This window comes from Microtus pennsylvanicus, chromosome 14 (genome assembly GCF_037038515.1).
Source record: "Microtus pennsylvanicus isolate mMicPen1 chromosome 14, mMicPen1.hap1, whole genome shotgun sequence".
NCBI classification, from domain to species: Eukaryota; Metazoa; Chordata; class Mammalia; order Rodentia; family Cricetidae; genus Microtus; species Microtus pennsylvanicus.
In genome coordinates this window covers 36440163-36460638 of record NC_134592.1, presented here as the reverse complement: position 1 = coordinate 36460638, position 20476 = coordinate 36440163, and the positions used below count along the sequence as shown (strand labels likewise).

The window sequence follows — 20476 nt, the reverse complement described above, 5'->3', positions numbered from 1 at the left end:
GGAGAACTCTTGGGTGTCGGCTTGTGGGACCTGGAAGTCAAACTTAGGTCATTGAGCCTGCGTGTTTTTGCTGATACCTGCTGAGCCATTTTCCCTGGCCTATTTATTTTATTTTTTTCTTTTTTCTTTCTCTTTACTTTTTTTTAAATTTATTTATTTATTCAGGATTTCTGCCTCCTCCCCGCAACCGCTTCCCATTTCCCTCCCCCTCCCCCGAGCAAGTCCCCCTCCCTCATCTGCTCGAAGAGCAATCAGGGTTCCCTGACCTGTGGGAAGCCCAAGGACTGCCCACCTCTATCCAGGTCTCGTAAGGTGAGCCTATTTATTGATGCTGGGGTTTGTGAGTACATGCATATGGAAGCTAGAAGACAATTTCGCAGGAGCCAGCTCTCCCTTTTAGCCTTCTCTTTGAGGCAAGGTACCTCTTGATTCTGGGTACCTTCCAGTTCCTCCAGGCTCCCTGGCCCCTGAGCTTCCAGCTTCCATTTTGCACTAGTATTACTGTGATTACATTTGGGAACCACCTCTTCTGGCCGGAGCCACCACATCTTGCTTCTACATAAGTTTTGGGGATTGAACTCAGGTTGACCGGCTTGCTTGGAAAGTGTTTTACCCACTAAACCTTCTCCCTGACCCTCACTCACTATTCTACTTTAGATCACACATATTTCAAGCGTCATTAGGTTTTGTTCTTTTGACACAGGGTCTTGCTATATCGTTTAGGCTGGCCTTGAACTTGTTTGTCAGCTCAAGTGATCATCTTGCTTCACCCTGCCAAATAACTTGAATTATAAAAGTGTGTCACTATGAGTACCTTTTATGAAGTCTGCTGATAAAGTCAAACATATTCTATCTTGATGATACAGTGGCTGGAGAATCTCCAGTTTCGTCAAATTCTCTCTGCCAGTAAAAGCCCAAATCTTCCCTTAAGCCCCACCCCTGCAGGACTACATCTCCCAGGAGGCTGTGCTCTGAAGGCTCTCGGATTTAAGTAAGATTCTGAGCTCCGTTTAAACCAGCCTGTTGCAGAGTGCCCTGGAGTGAGAGGAGCCAAGAGTCAGCAGAAACTGCCAGGAGTTGGAGCCAGAGAAGGATCCCGAGGCCAGGTTGAGGGTGGAAGCTGGAGCAGCCGCCGCCAAGGAGGTTGACAAGATGCTGGTTATCTTGGGACTGTTTGCGTCTTTCCTCTCGATCTTGTACCTGAAAGCTCCATCCATCAGGTTTGTCTTAATCCAGCAACTCAGCAATACCTTACAAAGCCCTGCAGTGGTAGCCACCTGCGACTGCTGAAGGAGAAAAGGGAAGTCGGTGAAAGAGAGATTAGAATAGTAAAAGCAGGAAAGGAGGGGTTATGGAAGCGAGGTGGAAATTGAGAAGGAAGCACCTGGGTGGGCGGCGTGCGGCGGTGGGGCTGATTCGAATCCTGACGCTAAGGGAAGGCTGAGGGGACCGGTGTCCTGGAACTTTCATTTAACCCCTTTAGGTTTCTCTGACACTTTCCCTTTCTTTTCTGACCTTAGGTAAGGTAGGGTGTCACCAGGGCATCTTTGTCGAGGAACGCATTGTCCAGCAGTAGGCACTCTGGGAAGGAAACAAACTCGCTCCCCGTGATACTTCTCTCAATAAATGTTTTGGAAATAGCCCTTTCACTGGGGATTTCCGGAGGTGCAAAAGAAAGGGCTATTCTGAGTAGAGAACTAAAAATTTGCGGATGATTAAGAAGGTAGATAGAAGCCAGGCGTGGCTGTGCTTGTCCTTAATCCCAGCACTCGGGAGACCGAGGCAGCTGGATCTCTGAGTTAAGAGTCCAGCCTGGTCTATAGAGTGAGTTCCAGGACAGTAAGGGCTAAATAGAGAGACCCTGTCTTGAGTCCCCATCCTCTCCTCCCGCCCCTGCTGCCAAAAAAAATAAAGGTTAGATAGACATATTAGGGACCGGGTGTCAGAGTGTTATACTCAATCATGGACATGTTTAGAAATGATTTGAACAACTTTGGGTTTCATTTTCTGCTTTGCAATGTAGAAATAATACTGAAATGGCTGGGAAAATTGATATAAATTACATAAGGAAGTATAGTATGTATGGACAGTATCTAGCTTGGGAAAGATAGTGAGTGTAGAGATGGTCTATCCTGGGGTAGACAGTGAGTGTAGAAAGTGTCTAGCCTGGGATAGATATTGAGTGTGGAAAGTCTAGCCTGGGGTGGACAGTGAGTATAGAAAGTGTCTAGCCCAGTGTCTGTCAGCCAGTGGTGTTCAGGAAGTATTCTAGACTCTATTATGGTCTTGTTTTCAGCAAGAAAGTTTTCTCTGCATGCCAATGGCCTGAATAAAATCCCTAACCCAGTGGCTGAAAGTCCCTCAGGATGCTCTATCGTCTACAACTGAAGAGACAACTGAGGGGTGATACTTACGTGTGTCAGCCCAGATGCTGTCCACCAGTTCCTCTGCTGACTATTGGAGCCCTAGGGCTCAGGGCTGTTGATTCCACTAGTGTTCATCACCCGTGTGTTTCCAGTGTGGGTCAGAGGAGGAGGCTGACCTATGGGAATCTAGAGATTAGACTGTTAGCTTTGTTACCCGACAAGGAATGGCTCCATTGTCCCTGGCTCAGGAGCATTTTCTCTGCTTGTTCAGGACACATAACCTTCCTCTCTATGCCTCTGAGCTGGCCACTACCCTGCCCAATCAAACAGTGGCCCATGCAAACTAACTTCTTTGCTTATTCGTTTGTTTTTTTGTTTTTTTGAGACAGGATTTCTCTGTGTAGCCTTGGCTGTCCTGGAACTAGCTCTGTAGACCAGGCTGACCTGGAACTCACGGAAATCTACCTGCCTCTGCCTCCCAAGTGTGGGATTAGATGTGTACACTACCACTGCCTGGATCAAATGAACTTTTTAAGATGATGACATTTTATGACACCAATTTAAAGCCCTCCCTCTTTGTAGTTACGTGGTCTCGTTTTATGCATCTCAGCATGAGTTTGGGAGACTGGTGTATGATTTTCCTCCCTTTGGGCACAGGAAGTTCTTTGCTGGTGGAGTTTGTACAACGAGTGTGCAGATTCCCGGAAAGGTAGTGGTCATCACAGGTGCCAACACAGGCATTGGCAAGGAGACAGCCAGAGAGCTCGCACGAAGAGGTGAGTCCTTCCCCATCTGTTTCCCCGGGCCCACACCTCCTGCCCTCTTCACCAGGGTCCTGCCTGGATTTCCTTGTCTTTCTTTCTGGGCTTGGAGGCAGTGATGGGAATTTAAGGACACTGAAATTCAAGTCTAATGTGGCACTAATTTATTCTGGCTCTCCCCATAGCTCCTTTCCTTCCTGTACCTTCTCTCCTTCAGGGAGTAAGGGGAATGATGTCTCTGGGTTATAGTGGTCAAGTCAGTTATTTTAAGGTAGATACTAAGCAGGATGAAATATCAGAGTGCAAGATGAGGGTTCTCAGCTGTACTGTGAGAAGCTAGAAGTGGCAGTATGTTCGTTCCACCGCCATAGGGACAGCTATGAGTATGCTCTACCCATCAGCTGCAAGCTCACTTCCTGTACCTCTGCACACATTGCCCGTTCTGCCTTGACCCCAGGAGCACGAGTATACATTGCCTGTCGAGATGTACTGAAGGGAGAGTCTGCTGCTAGTGACATCCGAGCAGATACCAAGAACTCCCAGGTGCTGGTGCGAAAATTGGACCTATCTGACACCAAATCCATCCGAGCCTTTGCTGAGCGCTTCCTGGCAGGTAAGGTTCCAGCGAGTAGCCAGGAAAGCAGGAAACTGAATAATGTAGGGATGACGGCCCCACCCAGAACCATCTATGGGCCCTTGCATCATACCCATGATCCCACTGGACAGGTTCAGCCACATAAACCAGCAGGACAGGGAATTGGCAAAGGGATGGCAGGGGGACAAGCTGGGCAGGATCTTTATCAACATTTTTGCTCCACAGTGGGAATCTTGGAGGTTTCATCTCCATGTCTGAGCTTGTACCTTGGTGTGAGGTGTGGCCCTGGTGCTATTCTTTCCTTTCATCCAGAAAGTCAACCTTCTGTGGCTACAGGCACTAGATGAGCGTGTGCCATTGTCAAAATGCTCCCGTGTCTTGGGAAATTACTGGCATCTACCAAGGACTACAGGTCCTTGAGGGACAAGGTCTAGGTGTGCCTTGTTTTGCCAAGTCTTCCCAGGGCCCATCAATGTGGACTTGCTCCAGAGCCAGTGATTAGTATACATTGGCCATGTGAATGAGCAAGTGGTGTCCAGGAAGATATCAGCAAGTAAAATCAGAAGCCCAATGGCAATGGTGATTCTATGTCACCCAGACAGGTCCAAATGGGGGAGTAGTTATTGACTTCTGAGGCAACATCTTAGGAGACAGGAGAAAGATGAGTGGTGAGTGATAACCTTGCCTAACAAAGAGTAGTCACCGACGAAAGCAGGGAGGAGGGTGCAACACTCGAGATGGTGACAGGTGGCCAGAGGCTTCATTGCCAGCCGAAGGATCTCCCTGATTGTACTCAACAGAGGAAAAGAAGCTCCATATTTTGATCAACAATGCGGGAGTGATGATGTGCCCCTATTCTAAGACAACAGATGGCTTTGAAACCCACTTTGGAGTCAACCACCTGGGTAAGTATCTTTGTGTGGTTAAAGGTGAGCTATAACCTACCTTGACCTCTCAGGAAGATGACTCTGCCCGGTACTCAGGATCTCCATTGATCCTCATAGAGCATCTTAGGATCCTCATAGGATCTCTCACCACAAGATACATTGCTCGTTTGCACTTTTTTAAGCAGTCAAAACCGTGACTCTGTGTTTCTATTCAGAAGCCCCCCATCTCAGAAAAAAACAGGGAGAAAAATGCCATCCTTAGATGGGGTAATGGCAACGCGGAGCTTGCTGGGCAGAGCCAACCTGTGGGTATTCGGGATCTGGATTTGGCAGGGAAAGTGACATCCACACGAGAACCAAAAATATCCTTGGGCTGGTGTGTGGGGGTAAGTGGACCTTGCGAAGTTGATACACAAGATAGATTGGCGTTCAGAGTTCAAGATTAATGCTCTAGTCACGGGAGCATGTGGCATATTCTAAGCGAATGTTATTTTCGCTGACTATTTTAGCTTTCTTTCTGTATGAGTATATGAGAACCCACAGTTATGCAGAGAAATTGGAAACAAGCAGATGGGAATATAAACAATAGGTACAAAAATCTAGATTAAATATCATTGATGCAGTCTAGCTTTTGGCCCTTGCTTTTGACTAACTTAAAGGAAGTGACCATTTAGCACGGAGTGATTCAGGCTTTATTCACATGCAGAAGACAGTGAGCCAAAATGAAAATTCTCTCTTCTGTTCCCATACCCTGAGCCTGAGCCTAGAGACATTCTACCCTTTTGGATTTCTTTGTAGGCCATTTTCTTCTTACATACCTGCTTTTGGGGCGGCTGAAGGAGTCTGCTCCCTCACGGGTGGTAAACCTATCCTCAGTGGCCCACCTTGGTGGCAAGATCCGTTTCCATGACCTCCAGGGAGAGAAGCGCTACTGCCGTGCCTTCGCCTATTGTCACAGCAAGCTGGCCAATATACTTTTCACCCGAGAGCTGGCCAAGAGGCTCCAAGGTACGTGTGGGGAAATAATAAAGTATTTTATCATTTAAAAAAAAAACAGGACTTTTAGTCCAGATTATAGGTTCATAGAAACTTCTGCGGGCTGGGGGGAGACTCGGGCTGGGGGGAGACTTAATTGGGGGAGGGGGAGGGAAATGGGAGGTGGTGGCGGGGAAGAGACAGAAATCTTTAATAAATAAATAAATTAAAAAAAAAAAGAAACTTCTGGAACCAGTATTTTAGTACTATTCTGCATGGTTCGGAAAATGATCTTTGATAGCTGTGCTTTTTGTTTTGAATGAGTGAGTTTATTAAATATGTAGGGAGCAAAAATAAAAGAATAAAGAGTAGTAACAGTGCCGGGCGGTGGTGGCGCACGCCTTTAATCCCAGCACTCGGGAGGCAGAGGCAGGTGGATCTCTGTGAGTTCGAGACCAGCCTGGTCTACAAGAGCTAGTTCCAGGACAGGCTCCAAAGCCACAGAGAAACCCTGTCTCGAAAAACCAAAAAAAAAAAAAAAAAAAAAAAAGAGTAGTAACAGAGAGAACAGTGGACAGATACTAAAACACCAGATTGGGCACTAACAACATCTAGTGGAGACTCTCGCCCAGTTGAGAGAGCAAATAAAAGATAATGTCAGGGTCTTCCAAACACCTAGCAGAAACTAACCGAGGAAGCCCCATTGTGGCAGTCAGTCGGAGTCCTGATTGAGAGTTCTAGATAGAGCATAAAACTGTTTCTCAGCAAAAGAACAAATAGCTCCAGATAAACAGAACATTAGCAAAGCAGGCACCTAAAACATCCAGCAGAAACCGAGTATTGAAATTGAAGCAGTCAGCCGGAATCCTCCGTTGAGCTTTTTCTCCACGGTGAGCCTCCAGTAGCTGGACTTTAACTCCTTGCTCCTATTCCAGGCATTTTAACGTTACAGGATAGACAATGAATAACCTTGGTTGGGAACCGCTTCCCTTCTAGCTGCTCTCAAGGACACATTTCTAACACCCTTAGTTGCTTGCCATTCTTCCGTCTCCCCATTACAGAGCCAGGGGCCATCCTGACCTAGGAAAGATCAGGGCAGGTTGGAAGATGTTTGACATAAATATGCTTCAGTGTGAAGGGGGGCAACTCCATTTCCAGAGCTTCCCAGTGAATCCCAACAGAACGTAAACATTTACCGGTACAATGTACCTTATAAGAAGGACCATGGTGTGTCGAGGAGACTGAGGTTACTAACAGAATGGAGTCGCTGTCCCTCAGGAAGTCCTGGGCTGAAGAGGTTGAAACTCTGGAAAGTTGCCTATGTTGGCTGCCTCTTTGCCTCCGATTATTTTGTTTTGTTTTTACAACAACCCTTGGTAACAGTCGGAGTGGGTAAGAATATTCCCATTTTATAGGTCAGAACTGAAATCCATGGAAACGGCTAGCTCAAGATTATACAATAAATAGAGGCATCAGACGACCTCAGGGATTACTTCTGTAGTTCATAGAGAGCCAGAACTGGGACATGGGCTCTCCGCTCTAAGCTCTTCCTCTCGTGTACCTTACACTGAGTTCTGCTAAGCTTCTGTGAGGGAGAAAGGGCTGGATTTCAGGCTCCTGGGTTTGAGTTTTTGCCCTTCCACATACTAAACTACTTGTGCATATGTAGACATGTTCCTTTAACTTCCTCGACCGCCTCGTCAGCTATAAAATGAGACCCTAATCCTTAATAATTCTGCTCTTCCCTGGGGTCTAGATAATCTGTGGGTCCTGATCTCTCTGAGTTGAGGGGACTGTTTGCTATTGTGAATAATTCAGAATCTGGGAAGAATGGCCAGTATCAGAATGTCAGAGCAGGAGAATAAGATAATCGTGGCAATAAATAGTAATGACAGGGAGCTTTGCGTGCCAGGCACCGTATAAGCCTCCAAATGTTCTTAGGAGATAAGCATTATTATTTTCCTCTATCTATGAATGAAGAGAAAGCACAGCTGTATTGAGGAATTTGCTCAAGTGCGTCTCCCAGCTGAGACAGTCCTCACTCAAGAATCCAGCAATAAGAATCACTTTCCATGTGGGGCAGCAGACTGCTACCTATGACCTTGGCAATTTATTTAGTTGCTCCATGTCTCCATTTTCTTAGCTGTACATAGGCATCTTAATGCTACCTACTGCTGCATAAGCCTCTTTTCAGAGCTAAGACATGACCGGCCTCTGTCCCCTGCTCTCCAAGTCCCCCTGCCTCTGATTAGTTGAGTAAGAAGTGCTGTTCCAAAAAAGGAGAAGGAAAAGGGAGATGCAGGATTGCCTGACCTTGGGGTCACACCTGTGTTGGGTAGAGCAAGTGTGAGAAAAAGCGACAACCTCTCAGCATCAGATGGTCAAGAGTTTTGGCCGGGCCTTTGGAGACAGTCTGGGGTGGTGAGGAGCCGGGTGAGAAGCACAGACTCTGTGTTGAAACTGAGTACTAAGGCACATAAGGACTTGGCTCATAACCCTCCCCCACAGTGTTCTGCAGGTCAGTTGAGGAGGAGGTTTCTTTGACAAGCCACAATTACAGATCCTGATGATAGTCCATACCAAATCAGTGTATTCTTTTCAACGATTTATTTCCCTGCAGGGAATACCTTCTCAACCAATCAAGGCTGTATGTACAATCAGATTTATCACCCACATATTAACAATAACGGCATCATTTGTCTCAGTATTCTGAGGTTACAGCAGCCTCCTGCTTGGATTATTTCCTAAGTTACCTTATCCGTTATGTCCACTGCTAAATGATCCAAATGTGCCTGCCCCCCTTGTGCCAGAGAGTGTATAAATCTACAAAACAGCGCTACAGGCAAGAGCACATCCAAGGAACAGATTCTAGAAAGATGCCGTGCAATGCTGCCCTGAATGCAGGAGAACCTGCATTGTAACTGGAATGGAGTCCAAATTGCTGTTCCTGTGTTGATTTTCTTATCCAGCTGTTCCCTTGTCAGGCCTCACCTTTATTTTCTTCCAGCTTTGGACAATAACCACTTTCTAAAATAGTTACTAGTTGTCCAAGATTGATGATTTTTTTTTTTTTGGATTTTCGAGACAGGGTTTCTCCGTAGCTTTTTGGTTCCTGTCATGGAACTAGTTCTTTTAGACCAGGCTGGTCTCGAACTCACAGAGATCCACCTGCCTCTGCCTCCCGAGTGCTGGGATTAAAGGCATGCACCACCACCGCTGGGCTCTTTCTTTTTCTTTTTTTTAATTATTTTTTTTGATGAATTTTTTTAAAAAAATAGAATGTATCTATTATGTGGACAAAATTTTAACTTGGTTGTGAAAGATATCCTGCTGTCACATCAAAGGAAGGAACAATATTCTAGCTTCATCTGTTCCTGTTTAAGGCGTCCACTGTTAGAGATATACTTTATGCTCATAACCGATATGACTGGAGAACCAGTATTGAATTTATAGCATCGTCAGAAGCAAAAATATGATATAAGTTACTTGCGTCAGTAAAGGAATAGCCTGCTCTTTACAAAGTAGAAATTGAAAATCAAACACCCTTTGTATTCCAAATTAGAATCTCAAAACTTTTGTAGTTTTTATTAAATTGCTGGGAGGCTTGGAGTTGTTAGTCCATCTTCCAGCCTACGGTTAAATGTCTCAGCGAATAACCGACGCAAGCCATCACTGGCTGATTGATCCAATGATAACTCCGCCAGTAACTGATTTATTTTCCTTCAATAAGTTGTTTATATTTTTATTTTATATGCATTGGTGTTTTGCCTTCATGTATATCTGGGTGAGGGTGTCAGGTCCCCTGGAACTGAAGTTACAGGCAGTTGTGAGCTGCCATATGGGTGCTGGGAATTGAACCTGGGTCCTCTGGAAGGACAGTCAATGCTCCTAACCACTGAGCCATCTGTCCAGCTCCCTTCCTTCACTAAGTTGTGTAAATCAAAAAAACTAAAAAGCAATGAAACAACACAGGTAAAGTGCACAATGCAGTCCCTGAACGTAAACAGTACTGGAAATAAGATGGTATGGGAGATGTGTTGGGGGCAGCTGAATGTCCCATAATTCCCAGCAACACCCCTCCATCCACACCTCATAAATGTGCTTCCCCAGCTAGCCTCTATCCTCAACCTTTCAAACAGATTGTTGTCTCAAAGCTCCTCCCATAGAAATGGCAAAGATACTGCTATTAATGATTAATACTTCTATTTCCCACATGTTTTTATTAGTAGTATGTAAGCCTCCATATAAGATAGCATTGAACTAGGACTCTTCTTTTGGAGCATAGAAAGCTGAGAAGGCTATGTAGATCTTTCTCAAAGAGATCAATTCGTTACTGGGCAGAGTGAGTAGACCCTTTTGAAACCTAGATTTGGGTTTCCCAAGTCCCTTCTTGTCATCTGGGTATTTTGCCGCAGGGCTCAGAGCGTGTCCTTGGCCTTACTGTGTCTTCTTTGTCCTAGGAATGGGGGTCACGGCCTACGTGGTACACCCAGGTATCGTCATGTCTGAGATCGTCAGGCACTCCTTCCTACTGTGCTTGTTGTGGCGGCTTTTCTCACCCTTCTTCAAGTCCACCCGGCAGGGAGCTCAGACCAGCCTGCACTGCGCCCTGGCAGAGGGCCTGGAGCCCCTGAGCGGCAAGTATTTCAGGTACGGGTTGGCAGTGCAGGGTGTCTCCACTACCGGTGTCTGTGAATCACGGAATCCAGGCTTGGGTAGGGTCAGTTTTATTTCAGTGTGCCAGGTTTCTGTGAGCATCTTTTGAATTTGAGTACCACACGTAAACATAACTCCACGTGCAGTCAGAGCTCGCAAATGAGAAGTCCAAGCTAAAGTCCCCTTCCCATTCCGTGACTTAATCCGGCCCAGTCTGGTCTACTGTTGGTTGCTAAGCAACACGCCATTTGTTAAGTGGAGCTCTGAGAGTACCTTTAGTGTCTGCAGTAGGGGAATGGATGAATGGTAACAGCCACTGTAATGTGGCTTGAGCTCTTGGCATGTGTTTGGCCCTCAGCTAAGTGTGTTATGTGTATCGGATCATACAGTCATCTCAGCTGTCCTCAAACTCAAGAGTTCCAACTGTCTCTGCCTCTGCATCCCAAGTGCTAGGATTAGCGGAGTGTGCCGTGACCAGCTCTTGATTTAGCTTAGAGGCATTTTCTCACTACGAAGTCCAATCTGACCTCAGATTTATGATTTTCTGTTTCAGTCTTCTGAGTGGTGGGGTTCCAGCTATGTCCCAGCATGCCTAGTTTCCTTTTGTCTTCTAAGTGTGGCCATTAGAAAATCTCAATTATGCATGTGGCTCATATTTTTGGTTTGCATCCTTTTGTTGTTGTTTGGAGGGGGTCAAGGTTTCTCTGTGTAGTCCTGGTTGTCCTGAAACTTACTCTGTAGACCAGGCTGGCCTCATCTCACAGAGCTCACCTCTGCTTCCCAAGAGCTGGGATTAAAGGCATACACTCTAATGTCTGGTGTGCATCCTCTTTTTATTGAACAATCTGAGTGTTTACATTACTGCCTTATGAATGTGACAGATATTATGTAGTCATTTAATATGATTTCAGATAATGTTTAATTAATAAGGGATTTTTCATAATACAATATGTGAGAAAATGAACGAACGAACAAACAAAAAAAAACCAGAATACAAAACTACAGGGGCTGAGATATGACCCAGCAGCTGAAGGTTCTTACTGCTCTCGCAGAGGACGGGAGTTGGGCTCTCAGTGCCGAGTGTCTCACACTGACTGGGACCTCAGCTCCAGGGGACCTATGCCCTCTTCTGGCCTCCATAGGCACTCACTCACATGCACAAGCTCTCACACAGACACGCGTGGATACAGAGAATGAAAACAAAATCTTTTTAAAAGACCATGTGAACGTTGTTACAAATGCATAGTGAATATTCTAGAAAAACCTAGGGAGATGAGGAAGTGCCGGACAAGATATGAAAGAGACTTACAACTTCTTATTCTAGCTGTTTCCTTATTATTTAAAATGTTTTGGAAGGTCTTATATATGTTTGCTATCTATATAATTAAAATATATTTTAACAACAAAAAAAGACTTCTTCCCCAAACTCAATACAACATGGTCTCACTTTTGTATAAAAGTAAAAATCCACATAAACTTACATATATATGTTACATATATATATATATGTAAACAAATAAGGTTGGAATAGAAGGCCAGCCAAATGATAGGCTTTTTTTAAAAAAAAATCAAAATTATATTTTCCAAACATCACATAGAAGTGTCATAATTATGAAAACTAGAACTCCAGTGGGGCAGTCCATCTCCCTTTCACTATTCTCCCCACCCTTTGGTCCGTCTGCCACTCTAAAACAGGTCAGTACTTACGTAGTTCTCCCTGGGCACAAGTGCCTTTGGATGGAATTCAGAGTTTCTCTAAATTTAGTAAGAAAGTCACTGCAGTGTTACAGTTATTCTCATATCACTTTGAATTATTGAAGGTATTTCATAATGCCTCTTTGGCTCACAAATACTTCGAAATAGTTGGGTATCAGTTCTGGTATCGCATCTTGCTGTAGGCCATACTAACAAAAAGCTTATGTATTACTATTTCAAAATTTGTTTTATATTTATATATATGCATACATGTTTATATATTTAAAATTTTTACATTTATGTGCATCTGTGTGAGCATATATGCATGTGTGTGAGGGTGCCCATGGAGGCCAGAATGGATGTTGGATCCTCTGGATCTGGAGTTGCAGGGGCAGTGAGTAGCCTGACATGGTGCTGGGAAGCAAACCTGGATCTTCTGGAAGGGCAGCAAATGTGCTTTGCTACCAATTCATTTCTTCAGCCCCTATATTTTGGTTTTTCAAGACAGGGCCTCATTGTAGTTCAGGATAGCCTCAAAGTCACTCTGTAGCCAAGGGTGACCTTAATCTTCCAATCTTCTTGCCTCTGCTTCTCAAGGGCTAGGATTATTTAGGCTGCACCCTGACCCTGAAATACTTAAGAATTCATTTCATTGCAGTTTCCTTAAGTCCAGTGCACGTATTGTATATAACTAGAAATTTATTCTGAGAAATGTGTTCCGAGATTGTCAGTTTTCATTCTAATGTTCACTTTCTGTGTCTGCCAGTGACTGCAAGAGGACTTGGGTGTCCCCCAGGGCCCGGAATAAGAAGACAGCTGAGCGTCTGTGGAACGTCAGTTGTGAGCTTCTAGGAATCCAGTGGGACTAGCTGGTTGGGAGACTATGGCCTTTTCAGGCCCAATCCATGTCGTGATGAAAGGGGACCAAAGACAAGGGCAGCCCGAAAGGATTATCCATCTAGCCTGCTGCTGCTGTGACTCCTGCCTACTCCGAACCTTCTAGAATCCTTTATACACACAACCTTTTTGTGAGGCAGGGTCATAGCCCACAAGGATATTCACACCTACAGACCATTCTCCTCAAAAGACTTAGAGAACCCACAACCCTCTGGGGCAAGAGGTCTACGTAGGTGCCAGGCTGGACATAGGGGTAGAAGAGGAACCTAGGAAATGGGGTCCTTTTCCTCACCAGCATCAGAAACACTAGCCTGCATGTTCACGGGAGCACTAGCATTGCACATGTCTATGAACTATAGGCTCAGATTCTAGATCGGCCTCTTTTCTCTATGAAATGAAATGCTAGTCACACCCCTGAAGTCTGGACCAAGGAAGGAAGAAGTGGCTCACTTTGGCCGAGCTTCATTTCTTCCTTTGAATGTCCTGGAGCCTCTGCATGAAGCTGAGCACATTTTCCACCATGTAGATCCCCCACTAAACCATTCTCTTTACCTCAATTTTTAGAGAAATAAAGTTTTATGTCCATCTCATTGTCTTATGTGTTTTCTCAGGGAGAAATGGAAGAAAGGAAATCAGCTGTCAGTCTAGTGAGTCCACATGTCCTCTTATTGAGCCGCTCACCAATACATCCAGAACTTTCTTAGAGTACTGTGTCTGGGTACAAAGTAAGCTGACCAAGCTAGCAAGCATTCACTCAGGTTTCTTTCAATGCCTGTATTTTATTATGAGAAGTAAGAGGTGTGGCTTAAAATGCAGAGCCATTCTGCTCCACCACAGATTATGATCAGAGAAATTTGACATATAGATACAAAAAAGCAAACCCCAATCTATTTCCCTAAATGTATAGCTCTTACCCCCTCTGGTTCCCCTGTTCTTCTGTGTTGTGGCCCTCATGACCTCCTTGCTGAAGGTCATCCAGAAGAGGTAGGCAGATGTGGCCAATGTTACAACCCATTGGCCCAAGAAGTCATATTTATTGATCTTAGATCTGAAGGGCATCTGGTGATAAATACTCTCTTTTCTTTAATGCAACATAGCCTTACATTTTATAAGTATTTATTAACTACAAAATAACGGGTTTATTTATGACATGTTCACACATGTGTATGAGGTACTTTGATCATATTTATCTGTATTATCCACACTTGCATTCTTGCTCCTGGAAGTAGCCTTGAAAATCTTTCATTTAGCCGGGCGGTGGTGGCGCACGCCTTTAATCCCAGCACTCGGGAGGCAGAGGCAGGCGGATCTCTGTGAGTTCGAGACCAGCCTGGTCTACAGAGCTAGTTCCAGGACAGGCTCCAAAACCACAGAGAAACCCTGTCTCGAAAAAGCAAAAAAAAAAAAAAAAAAAAGAAAAAAAGAAAAAAAGAAAATTTTTCATTTATTAATTCTCTATCTCTGTGTAATGTGAGTGTGTGTGTGTGTGCATGTTTTTGTTTATGTGTGTATGTGCACATGGGTGTTTGCAAGTGAGTGTGTGTTTGTGTGTGTGGAGTGTGAGTGTGTGTGCATGTTAGTATGTGTTTTCATAGGAATGTGTGAGTGTATGCTTGCATGTGAGTGAGTGTGTGTGCATGTGAGTGTGTTTGCATGTGTGTATTTGCATGTGTATGAGTGTTTGTGTGTGATGCTGAACTCAGGGCTTTGAGCATTCTAAGTCAGAGTGTAAACAAGGTCAAGACAAAACAGAAGAGACAGAGTACTTACTTCACTGCCTTGGTGATGACCCTGAATGTCCTCTCAGTGCTGGGAACAGGAACAGAGACTAAGAGTCATGGAAGGTGGGAGACAGGCACACCCAGCAGAGCATGCCATGAGAGTGGTGTGTGTGTGTGTGTGTGTGTGTGTGTGTGTGTGATGGTTCACACGTGAGTTCCAGGCACATCTGCAGGGCCCAAGAGATCTAAAAGATACAGTGGGAACAGGGATGCAGGGGACAAGCCTGAGATGGGGTTAAATAGATGCAGAAGGGGCAAAGCCATGTGTGGGCTGCAGGAAGCTTGCTGCTCTCTGGCTCCCCACCCAGGGCATCATACTCAGACTGAAATCGGCATTAGATGCTAGAACAGAAATTATGTTTGCAAATAGCCACATGAAGTTTGGAGCTGGATCTGCAAGGTAGTTCTCCCTCCATTTCAGACCCAGTCATGTTTGTCCCAAAGGGTCCCCCAAAACTCACCGTCCAAGACAGACTGGCCTCGTGTCAAGGAGAAAAGACGACAGCAAAAACAGTCCAAGAAGGAAAACATGATGCTCCTGAGAACAGGAGGGCGAGTCAGCTAACCAGACACTGTGCCCTTGAGAACAGCTGGAAGGCAATCTAGAATATAAAAATGCTTGTGGGAACAGCTGATTGGACGTCTCACCTGAAAGGAAGGCGTTCTGCTTGGGACCTCGGTGTAAATCAGAGACTCTGGTTGACTGTTTTCTTGAGCTATTCTGCCAGGTGGTGGAAGAGCCTAATCTGATGTTCCGACATGCTATTTTTCTTCTACTTTTTGTTTGCTGTATATTTAAGATTCTTACTTACTTGAAACCGAAAGGCTATCATGGATCATTCTTTAGATGTAGCAGATGCCGGGCTCCACCATTTCCCCTGCTGTTCCTGTGCTCCTTTGAGCCAGAGCCTCCCTCAGCAATAAGCTTCTAGGCTACACGTCACGTCTCTACAGCTTCCTCCCAGCATCCAAAATATTGTTCAATGTAGGACAAGGAGGAAGTGTCAGCCTTGGCTTTTTCCAGAAGAGACTTTCCCAGAATTAATAATCAAGTGACCCAAAACCCTGTCTCGAAAAACCAAAAAAAAAAAAAATCAAGTGACCCAAAGTCTTGATCCACATCAACAATGCTGTTATCAGTGGTGGAGGCCTGTCCATCTTGGCACTCCCCTGTGACCACAGAGAAGGTTTTCCTTTGGCTTCCTTGTGTTTGGATATGGACATGGCATCCTGTCTTGGCAGAGGGCTCCCTGGAGCCTGGGAAACTAGATCCTAGAAGAGAAGGCCTCAGGGGTGACAGTACTCCCCACTTCTTTCCAACTGTTCCAGTTCCCTTGCCTTCATTACTCCTGGATCCTCTGAGTCTCTGACACCCTTAGCCAGGCTAGCTCACAACTACAAATCTTTTCTCCCTTAGCTTGCCTGACAGACTGTCCTAGATTTTTTTTTAAAAAATAACACCCAGAAAAATAGGAGAAAAGGAATCTGAAGAGACATACACAAGTGAGAAAGAGTGTCAGTGTGCTGAAATGATGACTGACTGACAGCCACAGGTGATCTTGGCTGTCACCAGGCTCAAGTCTAACTAGACTCTGCATCTAATGCCAGCAAGCATCCCAAGCCTGAGAGGACAGACTTCATGTATTTATCCTCTTCTAGTTATAACACACACACATACACATTGAACAGACTCAGGAGAACAACAACAACAGAACATTTTGCTTAAACTCAAAGGAGAGAAAAGCTCCAGATAGAGGACACCATTAAGGGGACACAGCCACCACCCCACACAGGCCAAAAGAAAGTGGGGCTGGTTGCTGGGAACGTAGCTAAGTTGGTAGAGTGCTTGTTTTTCTCTGCTATGTCCTAGTACCACTGCAGTCTGTCTCATCAAGGCCCAGAAACAATGGAGCCTGTCAACCATAGACTGAAACCTCTGAACCAAATTGTTCCCTCCTCTGAAATTGTTTCTCCAGGAATTTGAAACATCAATGAAAATCTGAGTAACCCAGCCATCTTCCTGGACTTTCCCAAGCCCCTTTTCTACATCCTCCTCCTGACCCTCCCTCTTTTGTTCTTTACTTGTTAGCATCTACAGTGATCTTAGAATGTGTATGGAAGGAGACACTGGACTAGCAAGAAACAGCCCCAAAATCACTCAACTGGGAAAAAAAATGTATCTTCAGTGTGGTGGTTTGAATAAAAATGACCTCCATAGACTCGTAGGGTGTGGCCTTGGAGGAAGTGTGTCATTGAGGGTGGGCTTTGAGGCTTCAGAAACTCAAACCAGGCCCAGTGGCCCACCCTCTCTTCCTGCTGCCTGTAGATCCAGATGTAGAATTCTCAGCTACTTCTCTAATACCACGTCTACCTTTGTGCTACCCTGCTTCCCATCATTCTGATAATGGACTAAGCCTATGGATTGTAAGCCAGCCCAATTAAATGTTTTCCTTTATAAGAGTTGCCATGGTCATGGTATTTCTTCACAGCAATATAAAATCCTAAGACATTCAGTATAAATATATATGGAGTGTTATTGCTTTTGGGGTTTTTGTTCCATAAACAATTGTATTATTTAAAAATTAACCATACATGGATAGATGGATTTCAGAAAGACAAATGTGTGTTTTGTAATAAGATTTATATTTTATAACAACGTATCCATATGTAATTGTAGGAAACTCCAGAAAAATGTGCAATTCTTTCAAATTTTCTTCTTCAGACTCAGACTTGTTGCCCAGTTTATAAGTCTATTTTGGGGAAAGTTCTGCAAACTTGAGGAAGTGGAGCCTTGTTGAAGGAAGTACTTGATTGGGGGGTATGCCTTTGAAGTCTCTGCCTGGTTCCTAGTTCCTTTCTCACTGCCCACTTCCTCTGTGTTACTGGGTGAAGAATCCCCTATTACACCCTTCCACCATTGTGAAGCTACTACTTGTGCTGCCTAAGAGCATCTGCAAGCAACCATGGACTGAGCCTTCTGAAACCATCAGGCCCCAGATAAAGCCTTCCTCCATTGGGTTGTTTCCTGGAGGTATTTTGTCATAGCTATGAGAAAGCGAAAATATGCCAACCCATAGTCATATCCTAGGCTATCCCTTTTTTGACTTTGACTTGTTTCAGTATCCTTACCTCTGCCCCCATTGTAAACAGACCATCCAAGCACCAGGACTCATATGTGATTGGATTGGTATGTATAATAAAAAAAGAGTTTGTTTTCTTTAAAAAGAAAAAAATCAGTGGCTCCATTGCTCCTCAAGTTCTTGAGTTGTGCACTGGATGTTCTGTATAGAGCAGGAAGAATGAGAACATGAGGACCAGTGATGTTCAGTTGAGCATTACGGCCATGTCTGATTTATAAAATAGCATATACTTATTTTATAACAGTTATTTCTTGCTTTCATCTCAGTACCTTTTCAGATTTGATTTAAGCATGTTTCATTTTGTCCACTTTCTTACAAATAATTTTTTTCCCCTAAACAGGGTTTCTTTGTAGCTTTGGAACCTGTTCTGGAACTAGCTCTTGTAGACCAGGCTGGCCTTGAACTCACAGAGATCTGCTTATCTCTGCCTCCTGATAGCTGGAATTAAAAGTGTGCACCACCACCACCCAGCACAATTTTTTTTTCTATCTCAGGAAATGACTTCTATAGTTGGCGTTTTGCTAAATGAACTTTTTCTACCTACATACAAATAGTCAATTTCACAGAGACAAAGAGTCCAATGGAGATGTTGCCAGGGGATGGGGGAATTTTTTATGAGCCCATGCCACAGTGGTCTCTTCAGTGGTATACTTGCCAGAGACCTACCTATGCTTCTTTTAGTAACCCCAATAAACTCACTGGTTCACTTGAGTGAAATTATTTCTTTGCTCTGTCATCGGTACCGAAGGCTAAATGAATATTTGTTTTTCCACCCTCCCCCCCCAGGAAAATTAATGCAACAGAGGAGAGAGGGTTAGACCAAGAGCCTGTTTCTGCCAGGGTAATGTGACTATTGATATTTGCTTGCCTGGGTATTACGAGTCTGATTGCCTGTGATCTACTTTGCCTAAGCCTCAGCCAAAGACATCTGGCAGCCTAGCCTGTCTCGGGTTTCCAAACCTAGTGCTCATCTGTCCTGCATTCGGGTGGAATGTTCCCGTACTCTTTGTTGTGACATGTCTTCTTGTCACGGCCACACCAGATGTTTTCAGGTCTCCTTCCATCTTTAGCATGTGTTTGCTCCATTTGTTTTTGTTTTGTTTTGAATGAGAAACCGGAGAGGCTCCCATTTCTGGGGAACAATGATAACAGCAGCGATGCGAATGCTCTCAACTCAGGTGTCATTCCGCAAACGTGCCCCGAGAGAACGAGAAGCAGTCTTAACCCTGAGTTTTACTCTTCTCAAATACTACACAGGGAGTTTTGTTTTAAATCCACAGATCATTTGATAGTAAAAATATAGTTGGGCATTTTTTGTTGTTCTGCTAGGAATCATAAAGTCTGAAAAATGGCAACTAAGTTTTAAGAAGATCTCAGGATGCTATCTGTCTCCCACTACCTGAGCAAGAATCGATGAAAATGAGACCCTATCTCAAAAACAAACAAACAAAAAAATCCATCAGGTTTATGAATTGCTGGGGGACAAGAATGGTGGGAATGGTAGGGTGAGCACTCTCTACCCCACTGGTGGGAAAGTGAATCGTTATGGAAAATGGCTGGGATTATTGACCAGATGCACAAATCCTCGGACTCAACAATCCAGGAAAATTCACTGCAGGATAATCTGTTGTGGCAAAATACCCCTGCACCACAGCCCTGGGACTGAACACGAGATCCTGGCGACACTGGTCACCCCTGGGAGATGGGAGGACTCTTCACTTGTATTCCTACTCCTACGGTATGGCCTATCTCCACCCCTTCACCTAAAGCAGACGTGAAACATCAAGTTTCCTAGTGGTAGAGGATTCTAAATAGAGTTTTTTTATTTTTTATGGTGGAATTCTGTAACTGAGCCTAGGACTTTACACATACCAGGCAACTGCTATACTTTCAACCACGTTTCTAACGCACTAATAAAACAATACTTTATGACAATAAACTTATTTGATGTGTGTGGATGTTTTGCTTGCACATATGTCTGTGCACCATATGAATGCCTGGTGCCCTTGGTGGAGAGAAGTGGGTGTCATATTCCCTGGATCTGGTGTGGTTGGGAGCCTTCCTGGTCAGGTTGTAGTCTGCCACAGTCTGGCAGCTCTCTCTGAGCTCAGCAACAGGGAGGACTCTCTCTGCCCAGCAGAGGGTTTCCTATGCTCTATCTGACCTCATTTGAAGAATGTCTCTAGGTCCAGATGCTTGACTTATCACTAGTGTGACCCTTGACACAGTTCCCTGCAGAAGCCTTCTCCCAGCGGCCTAGACATAGTTCTAGGATCTTTACGGCAGAACTGTGCTTCCGCGTATGATCCTAAGACTTTTACTAAGGGTTTTGGGATAAGAATGTGCTGTTTAGTGCAAATTAGGGGATGCCCCAGCCACTGTCCCCATCCTTTCTTCCTCACTTGGGGATAAAGTTGAGCTGTCTCACTGAAGCTATTTCTGCCATGTTCACAGGTCATCCAAAGCTCTGTCCTTGCTTCTGCCTCTTTGTCCTTATGGACTGGTGGCCAACAGCGAGGAACACAGGGATTCCACATGGAGTCTGCAAGTAGGTGCTGGGATCGAACCCCAGTTCTCTGTAAAAACAGCAATGCTCTTAACCCATCAGCCATCTTTCCAGCCCCAAAAGGGAGCTGAGCAGGAACATTCTTTTTTTTTTTTTTTTTTTTTTTTTTGACAGGGTCTCACTCTGTAGCCCTGGTTGTCCTGGAACTCACTATGTA

At 44.6% G+C, this 20476-nt stretch overlaps 1 protein-coding gene across 1 annotated transcript; it reads left to right on the top strand.

The window, feature by feature from the left end:
* Positions 1-958: 958 nt before the first annotated feature.
* Rdh12 (retinol dehydrogenase 12) lies at positions 959-13417 on the top strand. Its single transcript, XM_075948050.1, has 7 exons — positions 959-1220; positions 3024-3142; positions 3585-3740; positions 4523-4627; positions 5408-5617; positions 10045-10234; positions 12702-13417. Exons 1-7 carry the CDS (start codon positions 1153-1155, stop codon positions 12802-12804), a joined length of 951 nt encoding a protein of 316 aa, XP_075804165.1. The 5' UTR covers positions 959-1152; the 3' UTR covers positions 12805-13417.
* Positions 13418-20476: the final 7059 nt, after the last annotated feature.

What these genes read in the sequence shown, in the direction of transcription:
- Rdh12 (XM_075948050.1), top strand. Translation starts at nt 1,153, where the DNA reads ATGCTGGTTATCTTGGGACTGTTTGCGTCTTTCCTCTCGATCTTGTAC. An exon ending in CAGAGAGCTCGCACGAAGAG is followed by an intron (nt 3,143 to 3,584) that starts GTGAGTCCTTCC and finishes CCTTGACCCCAG; the next exon opens with GAGCACGAGTATACATTGCC. An exon ending in CTGAGCGGCAAGTATTTCAG is followed by an intron (nt 10,235 to 12,701) that starts GTACGGGTTGGC and finishes TGTGTCTGCCAG; the next exon opens with TGACTGCAAGAGGACTTGGG.